The 20,350-nt window shown below is 37.3% G+C and overlaps 2 protein-coding genes across 5 annotated transcripts in view; one reads left to right on the plus strand and one right to left on the minus strand.

The window, feature by feature from the left end:
* LOC126202975 (coronin-6) overlaps positions 1–4,773 on the minus strand; it is an 85,190-nt gene extending 80,417 nt beyond the window's left edge. The window contains exons 1-2 of one of the 2 annotated variants that reach the window (XM_049937118.1): positions 4,547–4,773; positions 4,054–4,251 (exon numbers count right to left, since the gene is read on the minus strand). In XM_049937118.1, the coding sequence (XP_049793075.1) occupies positions 4,054–4,251 (198 nt within the window). In that variant the 5' untranslated portion in view covers positions 4,547–4,773. Of the gene's footprint in view, positions 1–4,053; positions 4,252–4,392 lie in introns of both variants that reach the window. The other variant, XM_049937117.1, reaches the window with a different exon arrangement.
* Positions 4,774–5,125: 352 nt separating this feature from the next.
* LOC126202886 (CDP-diacylglycerol--inositol 3-phosphatidyltransferase) lies at positions 5,126–20,256 on the plus strand. 3 transcript variants are annotated; one of them, XM_049936947.1, is made up of 6 exons: positions 5,126–5,194; positions 14,371–14,454; positions 14,541–14,675; positions 17,354–17,507; positions 17,647–17,810; positions 18,077–20,256. In XM_049936947.1, the coding sequence occupies exons 2-6, from the start codon at positions 14,418–14,420 to the stop codon at positions 18,232–18,234; spliced, it is 648 nt and encodes a 215-aa protein (XP_049792904.1). In that variant the 5' UTR covers positions 5,126–5,194; positions 14,371–14,417; the 3' UTR covers positions 18,235–20,256. The 3 variants fall into 3 exon arrangements, with proteins under 3 accessions (XP_049792904.1, XP_049792905.1, XP_049792906.1); XM_049936948.1 differs by having other exon boundaries at positions 5,173–5,307; XM_049936949.1 differs by lacking the exon at positions 5,126–5,194 and adding an exon at positions 7,358–7,376.
* Positions 20,257–20,350: the final 94 nt, after the last annotated feature.

Consider the following 20,350-nt stretch of genomic DNA (forward strand, 5'->3'; position numbering starts at 1 on the left):
CATCATTATGAAAAACAAGAAAGATTAATAAGACCCTTAAAAATCAAACATGCTGAAAATAGCCATGCATTTCATCTATAATACAACTGAAACAAAACTGAACTACATTTCTTCAGCAACTGAGATGCTAATGAAGTTGGTCCACATGCCCATTTCTCACATATAGCTACATCCACTGTGAAGTACAATATAATAATAGTGGGAAAAAAAGGATAGAGAGAATCTATACTCAAAAATAATCAATTTCTGAAATATAATTTAATTGAAAATATATTATAAATATAAGCGGATGGATAAAAAAATCCACTCACCGAGTGGCAGGTAGTAAGTCTCCCATGATCCAAAGATCTAGATGACTTTTCTGAATTCTCCCAATTTCCTACACCTCATCAGTCCTTTTCCTTCATCCCCCTTCTACCTCCTTGAACCCACCTGCCAGAAGAAGGAGCCATTTGCTCTAAAAGCTTGCACATTTCTTTGACTTTTATGTGTGTTTTCTCCTGCCGCCACTTGGTGAGTAGATAATCTTTTATCTACCCAATTACATTATTTTTCTAAGGTAAGAGAGAGAGATAGGGTGGGAGGGGGAGGGACCTTTAATTATGGCACTCCTTGCTTTGTTGATAACTGCAAAAGGCAGTTGTGCTGACCATCTGTAGAAAAGTTCGTAGAATTCTCCAAGAACATTACCTACCGTACTGATAGTTCTTATTTAAATCATCATCAGTCTATAAAAACCATATTAAATTAGTGAGCCAGTATAAATAACACTTTTCAGAGTGTAGGTATTGATAGCAACGGTTGAGCTATACAGGGTGTTACCACACAAAAAAAGAAAATATGTTATGTGGACATGTGTCTGGAAACGCTTACTTTCCATGTTAGAGCTCATTTTATTACTTCTCTTCAAATAACATTAATCATGGAATGGAAACACACAGCAACAGAACGTACCAGTGAGACTTCAAACACTGTTACAGGAAATGTTCAAAATGTCCTCCGTTAGGGAGGATACATGCATCCACCCTCCATCGCATGGAATCCCTGATGCGCTGATGCAGCCCTGGAGAATGGCGTATTGTATCACAGCCGTCCACAATATGAGCACTAAGAGTCTCTACATTTGGTACCAGGGTTGCATAGACAAGAGCTTTCAAATGCTCCCATAAATGAAAGTCAAGAGGGTTGAGGTCAGGAGAGCGGGGAGGCCATGGACTTGGTCCGCATCTACCAATCCATCGCCCCCATCGAATCTGTTGTTGAGAAGCGTACGAACACTTCGACTGAAATATGCAGGAGCTCCATCGTGCATGAACCACATGTGTCGTACTTGTAAAGGCATATGTTCTAGCAGCACAGGTAGAGTATCCCGTATGAAATCATGATAACGTCCTCCATTGAGCGTAGGTGGAAGAACATGGGGCCCAATCAAGATATCACCAACAATGCCTGCCCAAATGTTCACAGAAAATCTGTGTAGATGACGTGATTGCACAATTGTCAGCCCACACATGTTGATTATGAAAATTTACAATTTGAGCATGTTGGAATGAAGCCTCATCCGTAAAGAGAACATTTGCACTGAAATTAGGATTGACACATTGTTGGATGAACCATTGCAGAAGTGTACCCGTGGAGGCCAATCAGCTGCTGATAGTGCCTGCACACACTGTACACGGTACGGAAACAACTGGTTCTGCCGTAGCACTCTCCATACAGTGACGTGGTCAACGTTACCTTGTACAGCAGGAACTGCTCTGATGCTGGCATTAGCGTTATCGTCAACTGCACGAAGAATTGCCTCGTCCATTGCAGGTGTCCTCGTCGTTCTAGGTCTTCCCCAGTCGCTAATCATAGGCTGGAATGTTCCGTGCTCCCTAAGACGCCGATCAATTGCTTCGAGCGTCTTCCTGTCGGGACACCTTCGTTCTGGAAATCTGTCTCAATACAAACGTACCGCGCCACGGCTATTGCCCCGTGCTAATCCATACATCAAATGGGCATATGCAACTCCGCATTTGTAAACACTGCACTGACTGCAAAACCACGTTCGTGATGAACACTAACCTGTTGATGCTACGTACTGATGTGCTCGATGCTAGTACTGTAGAGCAATGAGTCACATGTCAACACAAGCAACGAAGTCAACATTACCTTCCTTCAACTGGGCCAACCGGCGGTGAATCGAGGAAGTACAGTACATACTGACGAAACTAAAATGAGCTCTAACATGGAAATTAAGCGTTTCTGTACACATGTCCACATAACATCTTTTCTTTATTCGTGTGTGAGGAATGTTCCCTGAAAGTTTGGCCGTACCTTTTTGTAACACCCTGTATAGGTCAAGCGAAATGTCCGATTCCTGTATTGTTGGTGTAGCAGAGTGTTTTAATTTAATTTTTTTTTAATATCATTTGTTTTCGGATGGTGTGGTACTTTTTTTTTATTGTTATATATTTAGCCTGTCCCCACCCTAAACCCCCACTTTTCCACTATTATCATGTTAGTTTCATTTTATTTTTGGACCGAGACATTACTGCATCATTTTAATTTTTGTTTGCCTTTGTTGGCATGTGCATGTAGTGATGTTATTGTCGCCATATAGTATACACCGGAACTAGCCATTTCCGCCATACTGATGACATCACAGGTCAAAGCAGACAGGTAGAATCTGACACTTCTGCAGTGCCATCATTCTGATGGCACCATGTGTCAAAGTGGATCGGTTAATAATCTGTACGTTCTAGAGTTCCTACTGAACAATTTTATATGCCGTGTGGGATTCTTCAGGCTGTTAAGGAAGCAAATCAACAAACATTATTCTTAACACATCAAATGTTGATAAAAAAAAATATTCTTTATCCAAAATCACATCACGGAAAAGCCACATTGCAGATTTGTATGTAAAAATACACTCACAATGATTGTCACACTGGTAATATTTTTACTGAAATTATCAAGGTGCCAAAACCATAACTCTAAAATTCGTATCATGCCTATCCTTGTATTACTGCTGTCCTGCAGTCCAATGTCAAAGCTTTCTTGTTCCTTGATGGTGTTCCCGCATTATTACTCTAGCTGTGAAGAAAGTTACTTCATCATCAATCCATTTTACTTATTCAACTGCTGGTCTTATATATCCTCACTCCAGTTTCAAGAAAAGCTATGGTTTATTGTGTTGTAAACTGCAAGTCTGTATATTACGGACAATAACTTAATTGGAAAAGTATTTTTAAAAAAGTTGTGTGGGAGGTGCAGGACTAATGTTATGTGATTTAACTAAATGACAAATTCTAATTCATTATTGTCTGATGGGGACAAACTCATTCCTTTTATTTTTTGGAGATTTGGTATTTTCCAAGTAGAATTCATCTACAGCATGGTTTAGGAAATTTATTATCAGTAATGAACAATACTTTAATTTCAATAAGAAATAAGGCCACCTTCTATATTTTCTGTTGCAAAGCAATTAGTTTGTCAACATATCATAAAACCGGGTCTCAAATTACAGTGATCTGTGCTTTTGCATGAAAATGGAAAACAAAATTAATTTATGTCAGTCATTCCCGGATACCTTAAAGCAATTTAAACTTCTTTACACTTCATTCACACTTAAATCAGTGGAATATTCCATAAGGAAGCATGCATTCAGTAAGCATATATTTTGAGATGATTCTAAAAATACACACACACCAGTATGTTGCAACAGATGAAAGTCTTTATTATTAAAAAAGCGTTGAGAATCCTTAAGAATTCAGCACTAAGGTTTCTCTCTCTATCCTGAATCCCTTATCGCCGATCCCTCTGCATATCAAAGCATTACCATTTAAAAAAAAAAAAAAAAAAATCTCAGTTCGTAAAGTACACCGACAACTTGCTATTTCAAAGCTAAATGTATCTCTAACAAGTCTGGTAGAACGGTGACACATGTCCTTTATCAACACACACACTGGCTCAAAAGTAGGGGAGCGGTTTCCTGTTGTGTTGACACATCCTTCCTCAAAACTCATTATCAAAGTGCGAGAGAACCAGCAACCTATTAAAATGAATTACCTTACTCAAAGGTAAGACGACGAACGCTCCGCCACCAGCCGATTCAACAATGATCGCCAAAAATTTTGGGTTTACTGCACAGAAAGTGGAATCCCACGATGACTTTGACACTCTAATATTGTCATAACATTGTTCTCTTTTCAGAGCAGATCCGTATACATGACGGAACTTGCTACTTCTTACCACACGGAAAGACATCTGAAAATCAGAATCAATACATATGAACATCAATATAATTTGTTGGCTTTCGTTAAGATCATACATAATACACTGTTAACCACAAATACGGATAGTTATCGGTATCGCATGACAACAGTAGATCTACATGTCGTCACTCACCTTCTACTGCTTTATTTAATCGCTAATACGAAATGTCACTGCTAACGACGAATATTAGTGACTGTCCATTCATAAATCTAGTATTTGCACTAAAAATTTGGAGGCGTTCTTGATGCGGTTTCGTGTCAATAGAATTCCTGGAAAGCGCCCTTACCTTCGAAACGGAAATAGCGTCACAGCACCATATTAGGTAATGTACCTTGAAATTATTAGATGAAAAATTGCAGTAACGTCTATAGCTAAAACACTACGAAGGTGATACACCGTGTCAACTAGTACTTAATCCACAACCAATGCAAGCATCAACGCCTATAACATGTTCGTTCCAATCCCTATTGTTTCGTTTACGAACGCCCTCCGCCTTTTAATCTATGTTTCGAGATAGCGCATCGAAGTGTTAGTACGTCGAGCGAAACCTAGATGGAGATGGCAAGGGACGAAGTTGACTAAATACACTATGCGAGAAAATAGGAAAGTTTATCGACATTTGTAACCTGTAAAGGATTTTTTTTTAACATAAGCTCTTGGAACCCTATTATTTGATAAAATAAGCAAGGAAGGAATGGATATGGACATTATATCCTGAAATGTCTGAGATTGAAAAGTTGAAGCAATACGTATTTACATATAATACGTACGCATAATACAGATTCACTATAGTCATACAATGCTGGTGAAATTTGATAAAACTTGACGGTGATCTAGGCAGTTTCAAATACGAGTCGGCGGGCCGCATATCGATTAGGTCATGTCGACTGTCGACGGCAATTGACGCGTAGGAAAGAGGCGCAACTTTTTGCAGGTCAGCAGGTGTACAAACGGATTGTTTGTGTTGTAAAGAAAAGATAAACAAAGTGCAACAAAAAAATTTCTATCGGCGTACTTTCCAGCTTTTCAGGGTCGTGAATTGTTTTAGTAAGCCACATATTTTCTCAAAACCCTGTACTGTAACTAATGTCCAAAACCCTGACCTGCCAGTACCATTTAAATTGACAATATTGATCGAGAAAAATTAATTTCCAGTAATCCAGTTCTCGCAGTCAAACTTTTAACTCGCCTTGGCAAAAATTTTAATTGAAATTTTCGATATTTACCTGAGCAGTTACATTTCCTATATAATATTGTTGGCACAATCCGCTGGTTATCATACCGGTTCAGTTACCATCCGTTTTTAAATTTTTGTTTAGTGTTTCAACATTGCTGTACAGATTTTCTCAGAGCAGATTATAATATTTAAGTTGTATTAATACATACGAACCATATTTACATGTATTCCACATCCCTACTGTATCATCATGACCGGAAGTATATTACAAAAGTGCTTCACACAGGTTGTACATGCATAAACGAAACAGACATTTGCGTATATAATTTGACCTTCGACGTCATAAAATGATTTATATTATGATGAAAACTTTATTGTAAACAAATGTATTTAATCTAAATATTTACTTCCATTCGTATAGATACAAATTAAATGCAAATACATCTATGTGCTGGACAGAATGATGGGTGGAAGGGAGAGCGGAGGGAAAACAAAGTTGCTTTAGCAAAATGCTAATCTGTATGTTCCTGATGATCTCAATATTCCTAATGTGTTGTACACACCTCCATGAACTTCGCAATAGTTTGCAAAATATTAATGTAGCTGTAGATAATAATGAACAGTTCCCTGCAGCAATTGCTACTACAAACACAACCAGACAGATTCCCTGTAAAATGATCGTTGTATTTGGCCCCATCCAAACACAGTAGTTCTTTTGCCAGTATCAAGACAATTGTACTCTTTGCCATCTCCATAAATGGTCTTGCAAATCTGCTAGTCATTCTATGAAAGTAACCACAATTTTAGCTATTTTTCGTGTTTATTGTAATAAGGAAGTGCACACTATTTTGACAAAACATTCGGAGGCACTGCAAACTGCCAAGGTTGCCTGCCCCCCCCCCCCCCCCCCCACCCGTCAGCTGTATCTGAGTACTGCTTCACTCCTGGTGCAATGTTGCATTCCTTATCACTGAATAAGAGATATTTTGCTAATGCAGGAAGTGTTGTACAACAATCGATCAGTGAAGTTCTCTACCAGAAACATAACCACTTTTTATTGGTTTTTACCTAACCTTTTTGTGGAATTAGTGAATTATTACATTGTTCCTATCTATATAACTTTATATTGCTTGTAAACCAATATAATACTTCCAGTGTTTCTCACATACCTTAAAGGAATGTTAGTGTGCCAAAGAGCTAAAATTGGCCTTGCAGAAAGAAATGCATTTCATGAAGAATACATCTTAAAATAGATTGGTTTCATTATTTTACAAGAATACAATGTAATGCCAGCAATGTTCTGAACATTTTGCTGATGAATAGACTTGATGTCTGTAGCACACTCGGGTTGTAATACAATGATGTGGCAAAACAGTACCAAAAAACCACTATGTTTATTTGCTATTGTAATATACCTCATTTAACTGAAACCATTTGTATCTTAGATTACTAGGTTCACTGAGTAGTAGGCCTGTTCTTAAAGGCATGAGTCACATTCACAATCAGTCATTTTCAGAAAAGGTTATTGTGGTTCTGAACTAAAACTTAATGAATGCCTGTATGTGGCAATATAAATGCCTGTCCCTCCTCCTTTTATTGTAGAATTTAGTAGAGGGTAAAACATTGAACGTATCTTGTTTAATTAAAACCATTTGTATATTAGAATACATGGTTCCCTGAAAAGTATTTTAGCTGTATGAACCACATTAAATAATCAGTCATTTTCAGACAAGTTTCATATGATCCTGAACTGAAAATTAATGAATGCCTCTCTGCAATAATACAAACCCCTCCCCCTTTTGTTGCAGAAATTAGTTGCGGATAGAAGATTGAAAGCCACGAGAGACAGCTTAATTTCCAGTACATGAAAGTGATATGCCTTCAGCACCTCACCAATTCATTGTGTACAAACACTCCAGTCTTCATCAAGGCTTCCACAGTTTAGTTATAACTTCACATCTTGTTTTTTTCACATTGTTCTGTTTATACTTGCTATTGGGAATAATATTAACTACCTCAGAGTACCGTTCCAACCAACATGCTGTTATTATTATTACAGACCACTACTAAATAATTTTGCTTCATATGATAATGTAAGTTTCATGTCTTTATTTCATAAGGTTTTTTTTCTTAGCCATAGATTTCTAAGCCATCAAGGAATATATGAATACAATAAAACTGATTTATCAACATCTCTATTCTGTCAACTTTTCCCAGACTAGATAGAGCACTCCATATAGCTTGTCAGTTTCATGTTCTATGAATCATTTGCAAGGCAAATTGCCATGATGCAGAATGAGTTATTTTAGATTAACATCACAAATTATTTTGTAATTTGGTAAGGATGGCTACACGCTCGCCAAGTTCTGTTTTCATATTATGTCTTCTTCCCATATTACTTCTTCTTCCCAATATTTCTAATTTATCTAACTCATAATTACAGGTATTTACTTACCTGTAGGTATATTGTTCCACCAGTGTATTTTAAGATTGTTGGATTAACCTGTTGTGTTGTAAATATTCCTTGTAATACCATAGAACTCCTTATGATACCATAGAATTTTTTGATCTCACATAATCTTTTCTTCATACACAACAAATTTTTCTAGACCATTTTCTTTAATATTTCTCCTAGATGTTTGAAAACCCTTTCTATGGCATCAAATTCAATTACTGTATTATAAATTTTTCCCCTACAGAGTTTTCTAAAACTGTTTTGTTAGCTGTCTCCACCAAGAGATTGACTTGCATTGTCACATTTGTTAAACTTTCAGAAAGGATAGCAAAACACAACAAATGCCAGACAATTTAATTTAACAACTTTGTCCCCTCTGCTGCCTTTCCAGCATCATTAGTAAAATTTTATACTCTGATAATATTTCATATCGGATTCTTAAGATGTTCACCAGAATAGAATTGAAATACTTTGGAGCTCACTGACTTGTCTTACTATTGTATATATTTTGACATTTCATCTATCAGTTTTATTTATGACATGTATTTACATATTGTATTTTGCCAATTTTGATTCAACTCTATATGTCCGGCTCCCTTTTGTCAAAGTTTTCCCTGTCAACAAAATCAAAAGTATTTCTTAAACCAATGAAAATAATGACTGAGTACATGGGGGATCAGTAATCTTGTTTCGTGCCTTATTTCATCTGATTAGCCCAGAAAACATTCATAATTGTACACCTGCATCTATACTCTGCGAACCACCATGAGCTGCATGGCAGCTGGTACGTTCCTTTGTACCAGTTATTAGGGTTTCTTCATGATCCATTCACATATGGAGTGCAGGAAGAATGACTGTTTGAATGTCTCTGCGTGTGCAGTAATTATTCTAACCTTATTCTCATGATCCATATGTGAACTGTACATAGGTGATTGTAGTGTATCCCTAGAGTAATCATTTAAAGCCAGTTCTTGAAACTTTATTGATAGGCTTTATTGGGATAGTTTATGTCTGTTTTCAAGAATCTACCAGTTCAGTTTGTTCATTATCTCTGTGACACTTTGCTGTGGATTAAACAAACCTGTGAACATTTGTGCTTCCCTTCTCTGTATACGTTCAATATCCCCTATTAATCCTATCTGGTACGGGCCCAACACTCTGGAGCACTTGCGATTTGTAAGCAATCTCTGTTGTAGACTTGATTGCACTTCCCCAGTGTTCTACCAATAAGCAAAAGAGTACCACTTTCATTACCCTCGACTGAACCTATGTGATCACTCCATTTCTTATCCCTACAAAGTGTTCCATCCAGGTATTTGTACGAGCTAGCCAATTCCAACAGTGACTCACTGATATTATAGTCATGGGATACCACATTTTCTTGTTTTGTGAAGGGCACATTTTTGCATTCCTGAACATTGAAAGCAAAGTGGCAATCTTTGCACCAAGTTGAAATCTTATCAAAGTCTGACAATATTTTTTGCTGCTTCTCACAGATGAAGCATGGTTCCTTTCAGAGAAAGCACAGTGTCTGAAAGACTTTTTGATAGGTAACTGCTTTTACTCTATAGATGAATATCTTACCAGGGATTGTTTGACCAGTTTTGACAGCAGTTGGACACAACAGTCATGATTAGGTATTTTGCGTATAATAAATTTATTAAAAGTGCATAACAGTGTTTCATTCTGACAGTATATTAATTTTGTAAATATTAGCAATTCCAGTTTATTTTATGTATTCACCTATTTTAACATCTCCTGACAAATGATCAGTGTAGTAAGCATCATATTCAAATGTTTTATGTTTCACTTTCTGACATGTTCCATACCCATGAGAATCATCTCATTTTTCAGGTTTTTGGAACAAAAACTGAATCTAATCTAATCTAGTTCTTCATTATGGATAACTGCATTATCTACAAAAAGCATGATTTTACCATTAATATTTACTACAAGGTCATTAACATACAACATGAACAGCAAGGGTCCCAACACACTTCCCTGGGGCACACCCGAAGTTACTTCTATATCTGACAATGACTCTCTATCCAAGATAACATTCTGTGTTCTCCCTACCAAAAAGCCCTAAATCCAGTCACAAATTTCACTTGATGCCCCATATAATCACACTTTTGACAATACGCTTAGGTGTGGTACTGAGTCAAATGCCTTTTGGAAATCAAGGAACACTGCATCTACCTGGTTGCCTCGATTCAAAGCTTTCAGTATGTCATGTGAGAAAAATGCAGGTTGGGCTTCACATGATCGAAGTTTTTGAAATCCATGCTGTTTGACACTGAGGAGGCCATTCTGTTCAAGATACCTCATTATGTTTGAACTCAGAATATATTCTAAGATTCTACAACAAATAGATGTCAAGGATGTTGAATGGTAGTTTTGTGTATCACTAGTATTCCCTTTCTTGTAGATGATTGTGACCTGTGCCTTTTTCCAAGAACTGGGCACAGTTTTTTGTTCAAGAGATCTATGATAGATTATAGTTAGAAGAGAAGCTAACTCAGCCGCAAATTCAGTACAGAATCTGACAGGGATTTCATCGGGTCTGGATCTTTGTTCAGTTTTAACGATTTCTCAACACCACTGACACTAATACTTATTTCATTCATCTTTTCAGTGGTATGAGATTAAATTGGTACAGTCTGCTGGGTTTTCCTTTGTAAAGGAACATTTAGAAATGTAGTTAAGCATTTCAGCTTTTGCTTTGCTACCCTAAATTTCAGTTCTGTCTCATTCTGTAGGGGCTGGATACTAACTTTGGCACCACTAACAGCCTTTATAAACAGCCAAAACTTACTTGGATTTTGTGAAATGTCACTTGTCAATATTCTGCTATGGTAGTCCTCAAAGGCAACATGCATTGCTCTTTCGACAGCCAAACGCATTTCACTCAGCATCTATCGGTCTATAGCCCTACACTTTGTTTTACACCTATTACATAGTAATCTCTGTTTTGTTAGAAGTTTCTTCACAGTGACTGAATACCATGGAGGTTCCCTCCTGATATGAACTGTTCTACTGAGTACATATTTATCCAATATGTGGCCAACTATTATTTTAAATTTGAGCCAGATTTCTTCTACATGCTCCTGACCTGTGCTGAAAGTTTTAAAGTTCCTCACTGAGATATGACACTACTGATTTTTTATCTAGTTTACTGAACATATCTATCTTTCTGCTTGTTTCAGTTGTTCTTTGTACTGTGGTAATCATTGTTGGCACAACTGCATCTTGACCACTGATACCAGTTTCGATGTGGACATCCTCAAAGATGTCAGGTTTATTTGTTGCCATTAGATCCAATATATTTCCATCATGACTGAGGTTCCTAACTATCTGCTCTAGGTAGTTTTCAGAGAAGGCTATTTAGTAAAGTTTCACAGTGTGTCTTATCATGCCCACCACTATATTACTGCTTACCAATTGTTGTTTTACCTTTCTCAAGGTAAACAACGGGAATAATTCAGTTTTCATTGTCATACTCTTTTCAGGAGATGGAATGAACTTTGCATTTTTTGTGGGCTGGTTATTTATTTATTATTGTGTCAGTTTAAAGTATACAGTGAACAAATGGAAATCAGTTGGTATCAGTTTATACACTGGTTGACCAGATATTGCCCATGTCAATTTCATTTAGTGTCGCCCTCATAAGGTGTCTCATGGTTTATTTGGCTGGAGATGAACAACACTGCAGTAGATGGTTATTAGTCTGCACACCACCACACGTGCGAAAAACTGACTCCACAGGAAGGCCCTTCTCCTGCAGGCTGGTCGTGCATCTCATGGTACTACAACATAATCTCTTGAGAGGCTTCCATGTTATCCACTTCTCCGAATGACCAGGAGAGAACTCTTCATTAGGAACCATTCATTTCTCCAAATGTTGGCATTCCCCCACCACATTGAGATCCTGGCTTGCGGTGGTGTTCATGTAAGAGCTTCAGTAGGTGCCAATATTTCAGCTGAGGCTGTGCTGACTGATGGCCTTATAAAGGGTGGGCTTCTGTAGTCATAGCCATGCTGTTCTCTCATCTAGCAGCTATCTCGTGTCTAATTTCAGGAGATGCTATTGCAGCAAGACAGTGGAGTTTATCTACAAGTTTAGGTCTTATTCAACCCATGATAATGTGACAGATCTCATTAAAAGCCACTTCTATGTGGTTATAGTATGGCTGGATTTGTACTGTGCTGAACTTGCATATTCGGCACTAGAGTAACACAGTGTTAGCATGCTATTTCTCACAGCGAATGGGTGAGTTCATGATGGTTATCAGTTTTCGCGCAGTGTTGTTTTAAGCAGACACTCTGTTTCACGTTTAGGCAATGTTTCGTAAATGTAAGTGTACGGTCACTCCCAGATACTTCATAGTTGGGCATGTGCAAGAGCAATTCTTGTCCAAATGATTTCAATGGTTTTAGTTGCTTGTTTGCTCCTGAGGTGGAATGTGCAGGTGTGAGTTTTGGTAGGATTCAGCTTCATGTGGTTATCATTATAGTAGGTGGTAAATTTTTCCAGGGCTGTAGACTAGGTTTGTTCCAGCTTTTCAAAACTGTAGACCTGAGCAGTGATTGCACAGTCATCAGCATAGATAAAACTTGAGCTCGTTCAGGAAATGGCTGATAATTAGTGTAGATGTTGAATAACAATGGTGCGAGCACACTGCCTTGCAGTAACCCGTTCTTCTGTGTTCTCCACCTACTTCTTTGGCCCTGAAATTTAACAAAGAATCTCTGGTTCTGGAGAAGGTTTCTGATGCTGCACATGAGGTTGAAGACTTTGATGATGTCATACATCTTTGTTATAAGAAGCTGATGACTGACTGTATTAGAAGCCACAGAGAGGCCAATGACTACAGCACCTGTGATGAGCCATTTCTCAAAGCCACCCTCAATGTTCTATGTCAAGTTTAATATTTGTGATGTATAGCTTTTTTCCTTCTCCTACAATAAGGTATTTCATTTTATCTGTTAATGAAACTCACACATCACTGATTACCACACTTTACAAACCCATTTCTCACAAGCCAAAACTAGATTTAGATTATTATTAAACATGTAGCTCTTCCCAGTGTAATAAAAACAATATATCATTAAGGTAACTGAACCAGATATACACATCTCAACAGAAGATTGGAATATCACAGAGTCTCCTGCAGTGATTTCTTACAGTACACCTACTGAGGTTTGTACTACACCTTATCAGCAAAGTAAACACAACTCCTTCTGAAAACGAGAACAATTTGGTTAGTTACAAAAAATCATTACAAAACAAAGCAGGCTCTCTCCTAAGCCTACATTTTGAAAACAAAAACAGTGAACATCTTTATCTCATGATGATGATTAACAGTCTTTATAGTAGTGAATATGTCTGTCCTGCACACAGATTTCTTCCACTCTGCGAGACATGCTCTTCATGAGATGATCAAGTTTATTATGGGGTATGAGGTCCCACTCAATGGCAGCTTCAGTGAGGTCCTGAGGATTGTAAGGTGGATTCGGACACTGTGCAATGGCCACGTTCAACAAGTCCTATGCATGCTCCATTGCATTCATGCCTGTGGCTGTGCTGGCCAGTGCACTGGTAAATGTTGCATCTTTGAAGACACTGAGAGACTGCTAGAGTATGGTGCGGTCTTGCATTATCATTGATTAGGGTGAAGTTGTCACCAACTTCATATCTGCTGGGGCTTACAGTCGTTTGTAGGACCTCTTGGAGGTATCAGGGGCTAGTCAAATTGCCATAGATGGGAATTAGAGGGGTATGCCATTCAATCATTATTGCCGCCCAGAATATTACACTTACACCTGCGAACAGATGGACTTCCTGAAAACACTGGTGTCACTGATGGCATCTAGTGCTTCTGCAGACCCTAACACATCTAGTATCCAGTTGCAAACCAATCCTGATCTCATGAGCAAACATGACAGTACTCCATTCCACAATGACCCAATCCTGCACTGCAAGGCCTATTGTTCACATTTCCCATCTCTCTGTACTTTCTCCACAACTCAGACACGCCATTCTGAGTGACATGTAACCAATCAGCAACATCATGCTTTGTATGACCTACTGACAGCAAAGCCACTATCCTGACTCTATCAAAGTGTTGTATGCATCTATGTGGCTTGTTACTGCAGTGCTGAACACAAACTGACTGAAGCTGTTGCCGATACTGAACTGCTCGCGATGTGCTGTATATTTACATGACCGGGAAATGGCCACAAAGCACGCCAATAATAAACACGGCCCAGTATTTGGGCTCTAACTCATGCATGAAGTGCCTAGGTGAATGAGACCTCTAGTATCATCGATTACATTTTACGATAGTATTCCAAACTTTCGTTGAGCAGTGTACAGGTTTTCAACACTTACAGTTTTCATTTTCCTATTAATATCTAGAAATAAGCAATATTTTTGTTGGAATACAGTTTATGTTCCAAGCAAAATTTCTTCCCACAGGTTATTATTTGCTGATCACCTAATAGTTGAAAGTTACTCAGCAAAACATGGAGAATGTTTTCTTGTTTGTGCCAAACATCATAGGTAATTGGTTTCTTTTTACTGATGATTTTTGAAAGTCATCTAAATTAATGTATGTGATGCTCCAAGGATCGTCTTTTTTTTCTCAGGTTATGCAAGAATTGTGCTTGCTGTTATTTCATTTTACTATATGCCTACAAATCACATTATAGCTTCTTGGTGCTACATCATAAGTTCATTGCTTGATGCAATAGATGGACATGCTGCCAGGTATTTTAATCAAAGTAAGTATCTTTCCTGCTGTGTAACTACTTTTTATTCTCTATTAATTAATTTGAGGAATTAATGTATGGCTGTTAAAATGTGGAGCATTTGATATGATAATGAAAAAGAATTTGTGGAACTTAAATATGGAATATCTGAAACTTTATCAAACAATCAGGGAGATTTTTTTTGTTTGTTTGATGGGTCCTCAGCCTACATGTAATTTCCAAACATGGTGGTTTACACATTACGGCCATTCATTTATTAAAATTGCAATTTTGAAAATAATGCTTCATCTTTAGGCATAACTCTCAAATATAATTAATCTGGCTGCTAGCCCAAACATCAAGCAACTGTCTTAAGTCATAAGGTAAATCAATAATCACAGAACCACATAAAAATTACAATAATAAAATCTTTCTTATGTTCTTATGGTTCACTTAACAGTTAAGTTAATCCAAAGTGGGTAGATGACGTTAGAAAGCATGCAGAAACATGTTTAACCTGGGAAATTATGAGAAATTCAGATCCAACTCTTTATTTTATGTAAAGTTTTGAAAAATTGCCTTTCAGGGAAGCTTAGCCCTCTCATTTCCTTCGCTTGTATGAGTTCCCACATTCTTTCCCTTAACAAGCATTCCATTACAGTAAACAACTTCCTTTTGACAGAAAAACATAGACACCTACACCCGGAACACATGTTGGTTTACTGTTGCAGGCAGCTTAAATTGTGTGTCATTGTAGTAAACCATTTTCCCTTTGAAGACCTCGATTTGTATGACTTCCAGCGACCAAGCACATTGTGCCATTATGCAGTTCATGTCATCTGCAAAACTCTCTGACATGTACATGTTAAACTCCGAAATGTTAAAAATTCTGTAGATGCCGGACTTGCCGTATTTAATCTTACATGCACTTCATCTTTTTAAACTTTTTGGTGACCATAAAAAATGTTCCGGCACAGTCACTAGAGGAGCAGGGCTTATCACTGTGTGGGATCTCTCAGGTCTGCCCTTAAGCTCAACATTCATGAATCCAAGAGGAAGTCACATTTTAACTTGTGACACAATCTTTGTGAAAGAACAATTTAAAAAATGTAGCATGGTATACAGTGAGGTTAAATAAGCAAATAATTCAAGATTAATCTGCTATTTTATTTGTCCAAGGATCATCTAACTATGATGTAGGAATTGCCAGGGTAATACAATGAAAAACAATAGCTCAAAATATAAATATACACACAATACATAAGTATGTTCTATGAGGACAGGATAGGTGGTTAGCCGTGGCCTTCATGAAAGAACCATCCTGGCATATGCCTGAAGTGATTTGGGGAACCTTAGAAAAATCAAATCAGGATGGCCAAACAGAGCAAATTCCATCCCCCTCAAATGTAAGGTCGATGTTTTAACTACTGCACCACCTCATTTGGTTGGTTCCTGATTTACACACAAGTTGCTTCAGATAACTTATAAGAAATATGTTTGCCCTTTATTGTTGCACCCTCTAAGGATGCCCGCTGATGATTTCTGGACAAAGAAGCTGCTGCTGTGCCCCTGCCCTAACTACAGACTGTTTGGAAAACTAACTCAGGGGCCACATTCAAGTATACTCTGGATTCAGATGGCTAATTATGATGATGATGTAATAGTCAGTTATACTCTGTATCCTTTCTTCGGTCCATCTGAAGATTGAGGCAGCATTCTCCCATGATGAGACAGATCTTGAGCTCAAGAGAATGACAAGATATTACTGTTACACTCTTTAGATCTTGACACAGTCTTCTTGTAAAAGCAGAAAACCTCGGTCATGCATTGAAATGTGACAGGTTGTTGCAGTTGTTCTCTTTCATTATTAATCACTACTTTGAGTCCTCCAAGTAATCCTTACATAGTTTAGTATGTAGAGCTTAGAAAGAATGTTTTAGCTGCCTTTTTTCAGTAGATGTGTTTTAGTAATCTCTTTCACTTCCTTTGGCAAATTATTATACAGTTTTATTCCCTGATAGCAAGTGCCATTTTGAGTTTTTTTTTCTTTTTTTCCTTGGTAAATCGAAGCCCGTACTGAATATAGGTCCATGGTTATATAAAGAACTGTTAGTGAAATACTTTGTAATGTTTCCCTGGTTTGCTCAATTGATTGGCAGATGTACCCACTTTTGGTTTTTAAATAGTTCTTTACAATGAGGCCAACAGCTAGTTCTGGTTATTATTCTTATGGTCTTTTTCTCCAGTTCATAAATTGTGTCCCTGTTTTGTGCTTTTGATCCCCAGAAAGAAATCCCATAGCTAAGAACTGAGAATAGCTTGGAATAGTATGTCATTATAGAACACATTGGGTGTCACAAACAGATGATAAGACCATCAGAGTATAACATGCTGAGGAGAAATTGTTCTTTATGGAACTGATTTGTTTGTATTCAGTTTTATAGATGGAAAATTATGTTGCATATGGCAAATACATATTGAATCACAGATGATGTTCTACTGTTACAACATATATTTTAACCTTGTAGCTAACCTTTTGGGCAGAGATAGCTAGTGCTCTCTCTCTCTCTCTCTCTCTCTCTCTCTCACACACACACACACAGAGAGAGAGAGAGAGAGAGAGAGAGAGAGAGAGTTGCATTCTCCATTGTATCCTACTCACCTTTTATACATTTATACTGGTATTTTGTACAATATAAGACATGTTACAGGTACAAAATTTGGAGCCATGCTGGATCAGCTAACAGATCGATGTGGTACAATGTGCCTAATAGTTACATTGAGCTACTTTTACCCACAACACATGTTCTTGTTCCAATTAAGTATAACAATTGACATAGCTTGTCACTGGATATATCTGCACACGTAAGTAGTATTCAGTATAATATATGTAAGTTGTTAAAGCAAAGTATTATTAATTAGATATTGCTCTCATAATTAAGTATCATATGATTGCAGTACATGTAGCTTACTTTTTGTAATGGATTTTATCCATCTGCTGCAGGAGTCTTCTTCAAGGAAAAGCGAGTCACAAGTTTATTGACTTGTCTGGTAACCCAATTATGAGAATCTACTACACATCACGTCCTGTTCTGTTCTTTATGTGTGCAGGAAATGAAGCGTTTTATGCTAGTTTGTACCTCTTGTATTTCACTGAAGGTCCTGTAGGTATGTCTATATCTTTTGCTGTTTCTTAGTTGTGGTGGTGATCCCAGTACCAGGAATGAACTTGACAAAGTATCTTGAAAGTTTTGAGGATTAATTAGTCAATGTAATTTTTCAAGTGTGTAATTTTTCCTTTCCTTTGCTAATTTCAGTTTTACATTGTTAATCACAGGCTTAGTGGCTTATTAGCTATTCATTAAATACTGGTATGATCTTAAAAATTCTTTCAAATATTTACGTGTACTAATTGTCAGTAATTTCTGTTACAGTTGCAGGCCTGGGTCTCTTCCGTATTGTAGCATATTTAACAGCACCTGTTGCTTTTGTTAAAGCACTTATTTCTCTTCTTCAAGGATATGTAGCATGTAATAATCTGGCGGCAATAGATCTTCAAGATAGACAAGCACAGTTAACAAAAGAACAGTGAGCAATGGCTCTTGCTTTCATGAATATTAGTACTTGGAAAGTACTAGTGAAGCTACAACTGTGCATTGCAACTTACCTAGTCACTAATGTGATTTAGAAATTCCATTTTTGATAGCAAGAAAGTCCTGAGTAAATATAAGATGCTCTGTTATATTTTGAAACAAAATACAAATACCTTTGAAGGACTAAATAGCAGTTTGATTTGTAATTTATGAAATGCAAGTTCTAAATACCAAAGAAGTTTTCACCTAAAAACAGTGAATCAATTCCTGATGACGACACAGATTCTGTTATATGTAGGTGACAGTTTTTCTTTCATTGTATTTAATCGCAACTAGCTGATTAAGCAGTGTTGCCTGGTTACTTATTTTTCCTAGTCCTGTATAAGGCAGGGAGAGGAATGAAACCTATACTTTTCCTTCCAGGTGTAATAATAAATAAATTCTTGGTAAACCCACTCTTGAGCAAGCAACGTGAAATGGCCTGTAAAAGAAACATGATGACCTGAAACACTTCACAGTACTTAATATAGAGTGCCTCAGTGATTTACTGTTTATGATCAAGAACACAAATCTCAATGGAAATTGTTGTCTCTTTGAGTTAAATGGGAGGGCCATTGAAATTACAACTAACTTTCTTTATGTTGCCCAGCATCATCTTTACATACGGTCTTTCACAGATTGAGGATCCACAGTAAAATATTTGAATATCCAATTTTAAGTAAACGACAGTGCGATGGAATTTCCCTTCTTTGCACCCCACTCCATCACTATGAGAGAGATCTCATCAGGGCACCAGTCCAGATAGTAACCTTAGAAATCTTTGGCTGTGACACTAATTTTAATTATGTTTCCATGTCACCCTCTTCCCATCCCCACACAGCTAGCGGATGTGAAATTTCATTGTAACTGTAACCATCCAGTGAATCCAGAGGCTCTGGGTATGATGATTATTCTTCCATGTTACCATCTTCCTATCCCACACTGAAGTGTGCTAGGCATGCCTCATCCCCAGTGATTTTCCGTCAGGTTTTGTCCCAACTATTGGGCTGCTGGTCTAGACGTAAAGCACGTTTTACACTCTATGTTTTAATGTAGCGTTCAACCTCTCTGTGATGTTAGGAGTCACTGATTCCACATTAAACTGTAGGTCCCCTCCTTTCTCTAGTTTGAGGTTAGGGGCATGCAAGTCACTGAAGTGGCGTTTGTTTGGAAGATATAATTAATGATGATGGTGATTTCACTGTCACTTTTCAGATATTTTTAGATGTCAATCCTTTTTCTTCAAATCCTACCCTCACTATCAGAGGTCAACTGTCATCAATAAGTCTATCAACTGTGAAAACTATAAATTCAACACTAATATCAAGCTTTTTCCCAATTGTTTCTACAAGTCACTTCCTTCTCACCTCCACTCCTATTGGCGCTATGGGTGTCTTAGCCTGACAAATTCCTAAATTTATCGAGGATTTGAAGCTCTAGTTGAACAACTGATCTCAGGAATATCACCACCACCAATATACATTATACAGTTAAGTGAGTGACCTAATAAATATATCACCCCCCCCCCCCTCTCTCTCTCTCTCTCTCTCTCTCTCTCTCTCTCTCTCTCTCTCTCTCATTATTAACTGATAGTTACCATGAGGACATGTCAGAACTTTAATTGACAACACTAGTTCAATGAGAGGAGTGCAAAGGCACCACTAAGGCCAGTGTAAACAACAAAAAGAAATAAAAATATAACTCTACAATACCCGTGGATGTAGTTAATGTTGTAAAAATAGACTAGTAAGTAAATGTTTAACTGTTGTACAGAAGTGGTCAATTTTTTGTTACAGTGCAAATGATGAATGATATTGCTATTTGGTTTTACATGTTATGTTTAGAAATTACATTCCTAATAATTATAACTATTACTTTTTGTATTATTTTGTACTTTTGTCTTGCTCGCCCAGTTTTTAAATGCATGTGCTCCATTTATTGTTTCAATTGCGCATTCAGTTATTAAAGAAAATGGAAAAATATTTTCTTTTGTGGTTTTATTGAAACAATGTGTTAGAATGTAGAACCCAAACAGTGATTTTGTTTCTGAAGAAGCAACGTACACTGTAAAAATTG

This window comes from Schistocerca nitens, chromosome 9, assembly GCF_023898315.1.
Source record: "Schistocerca nitens isolate TAMUIC-IGC-003100 chromosome 9, iqSchNite1.1, whole genome shotgun sequence".
Classification (NCBI taxonomy): Eukaryota; Metazoa; Arthropoda; class Insecta; order Orthoptera; family Acrididae; genus Schistocerca; species Schistocerca nitens.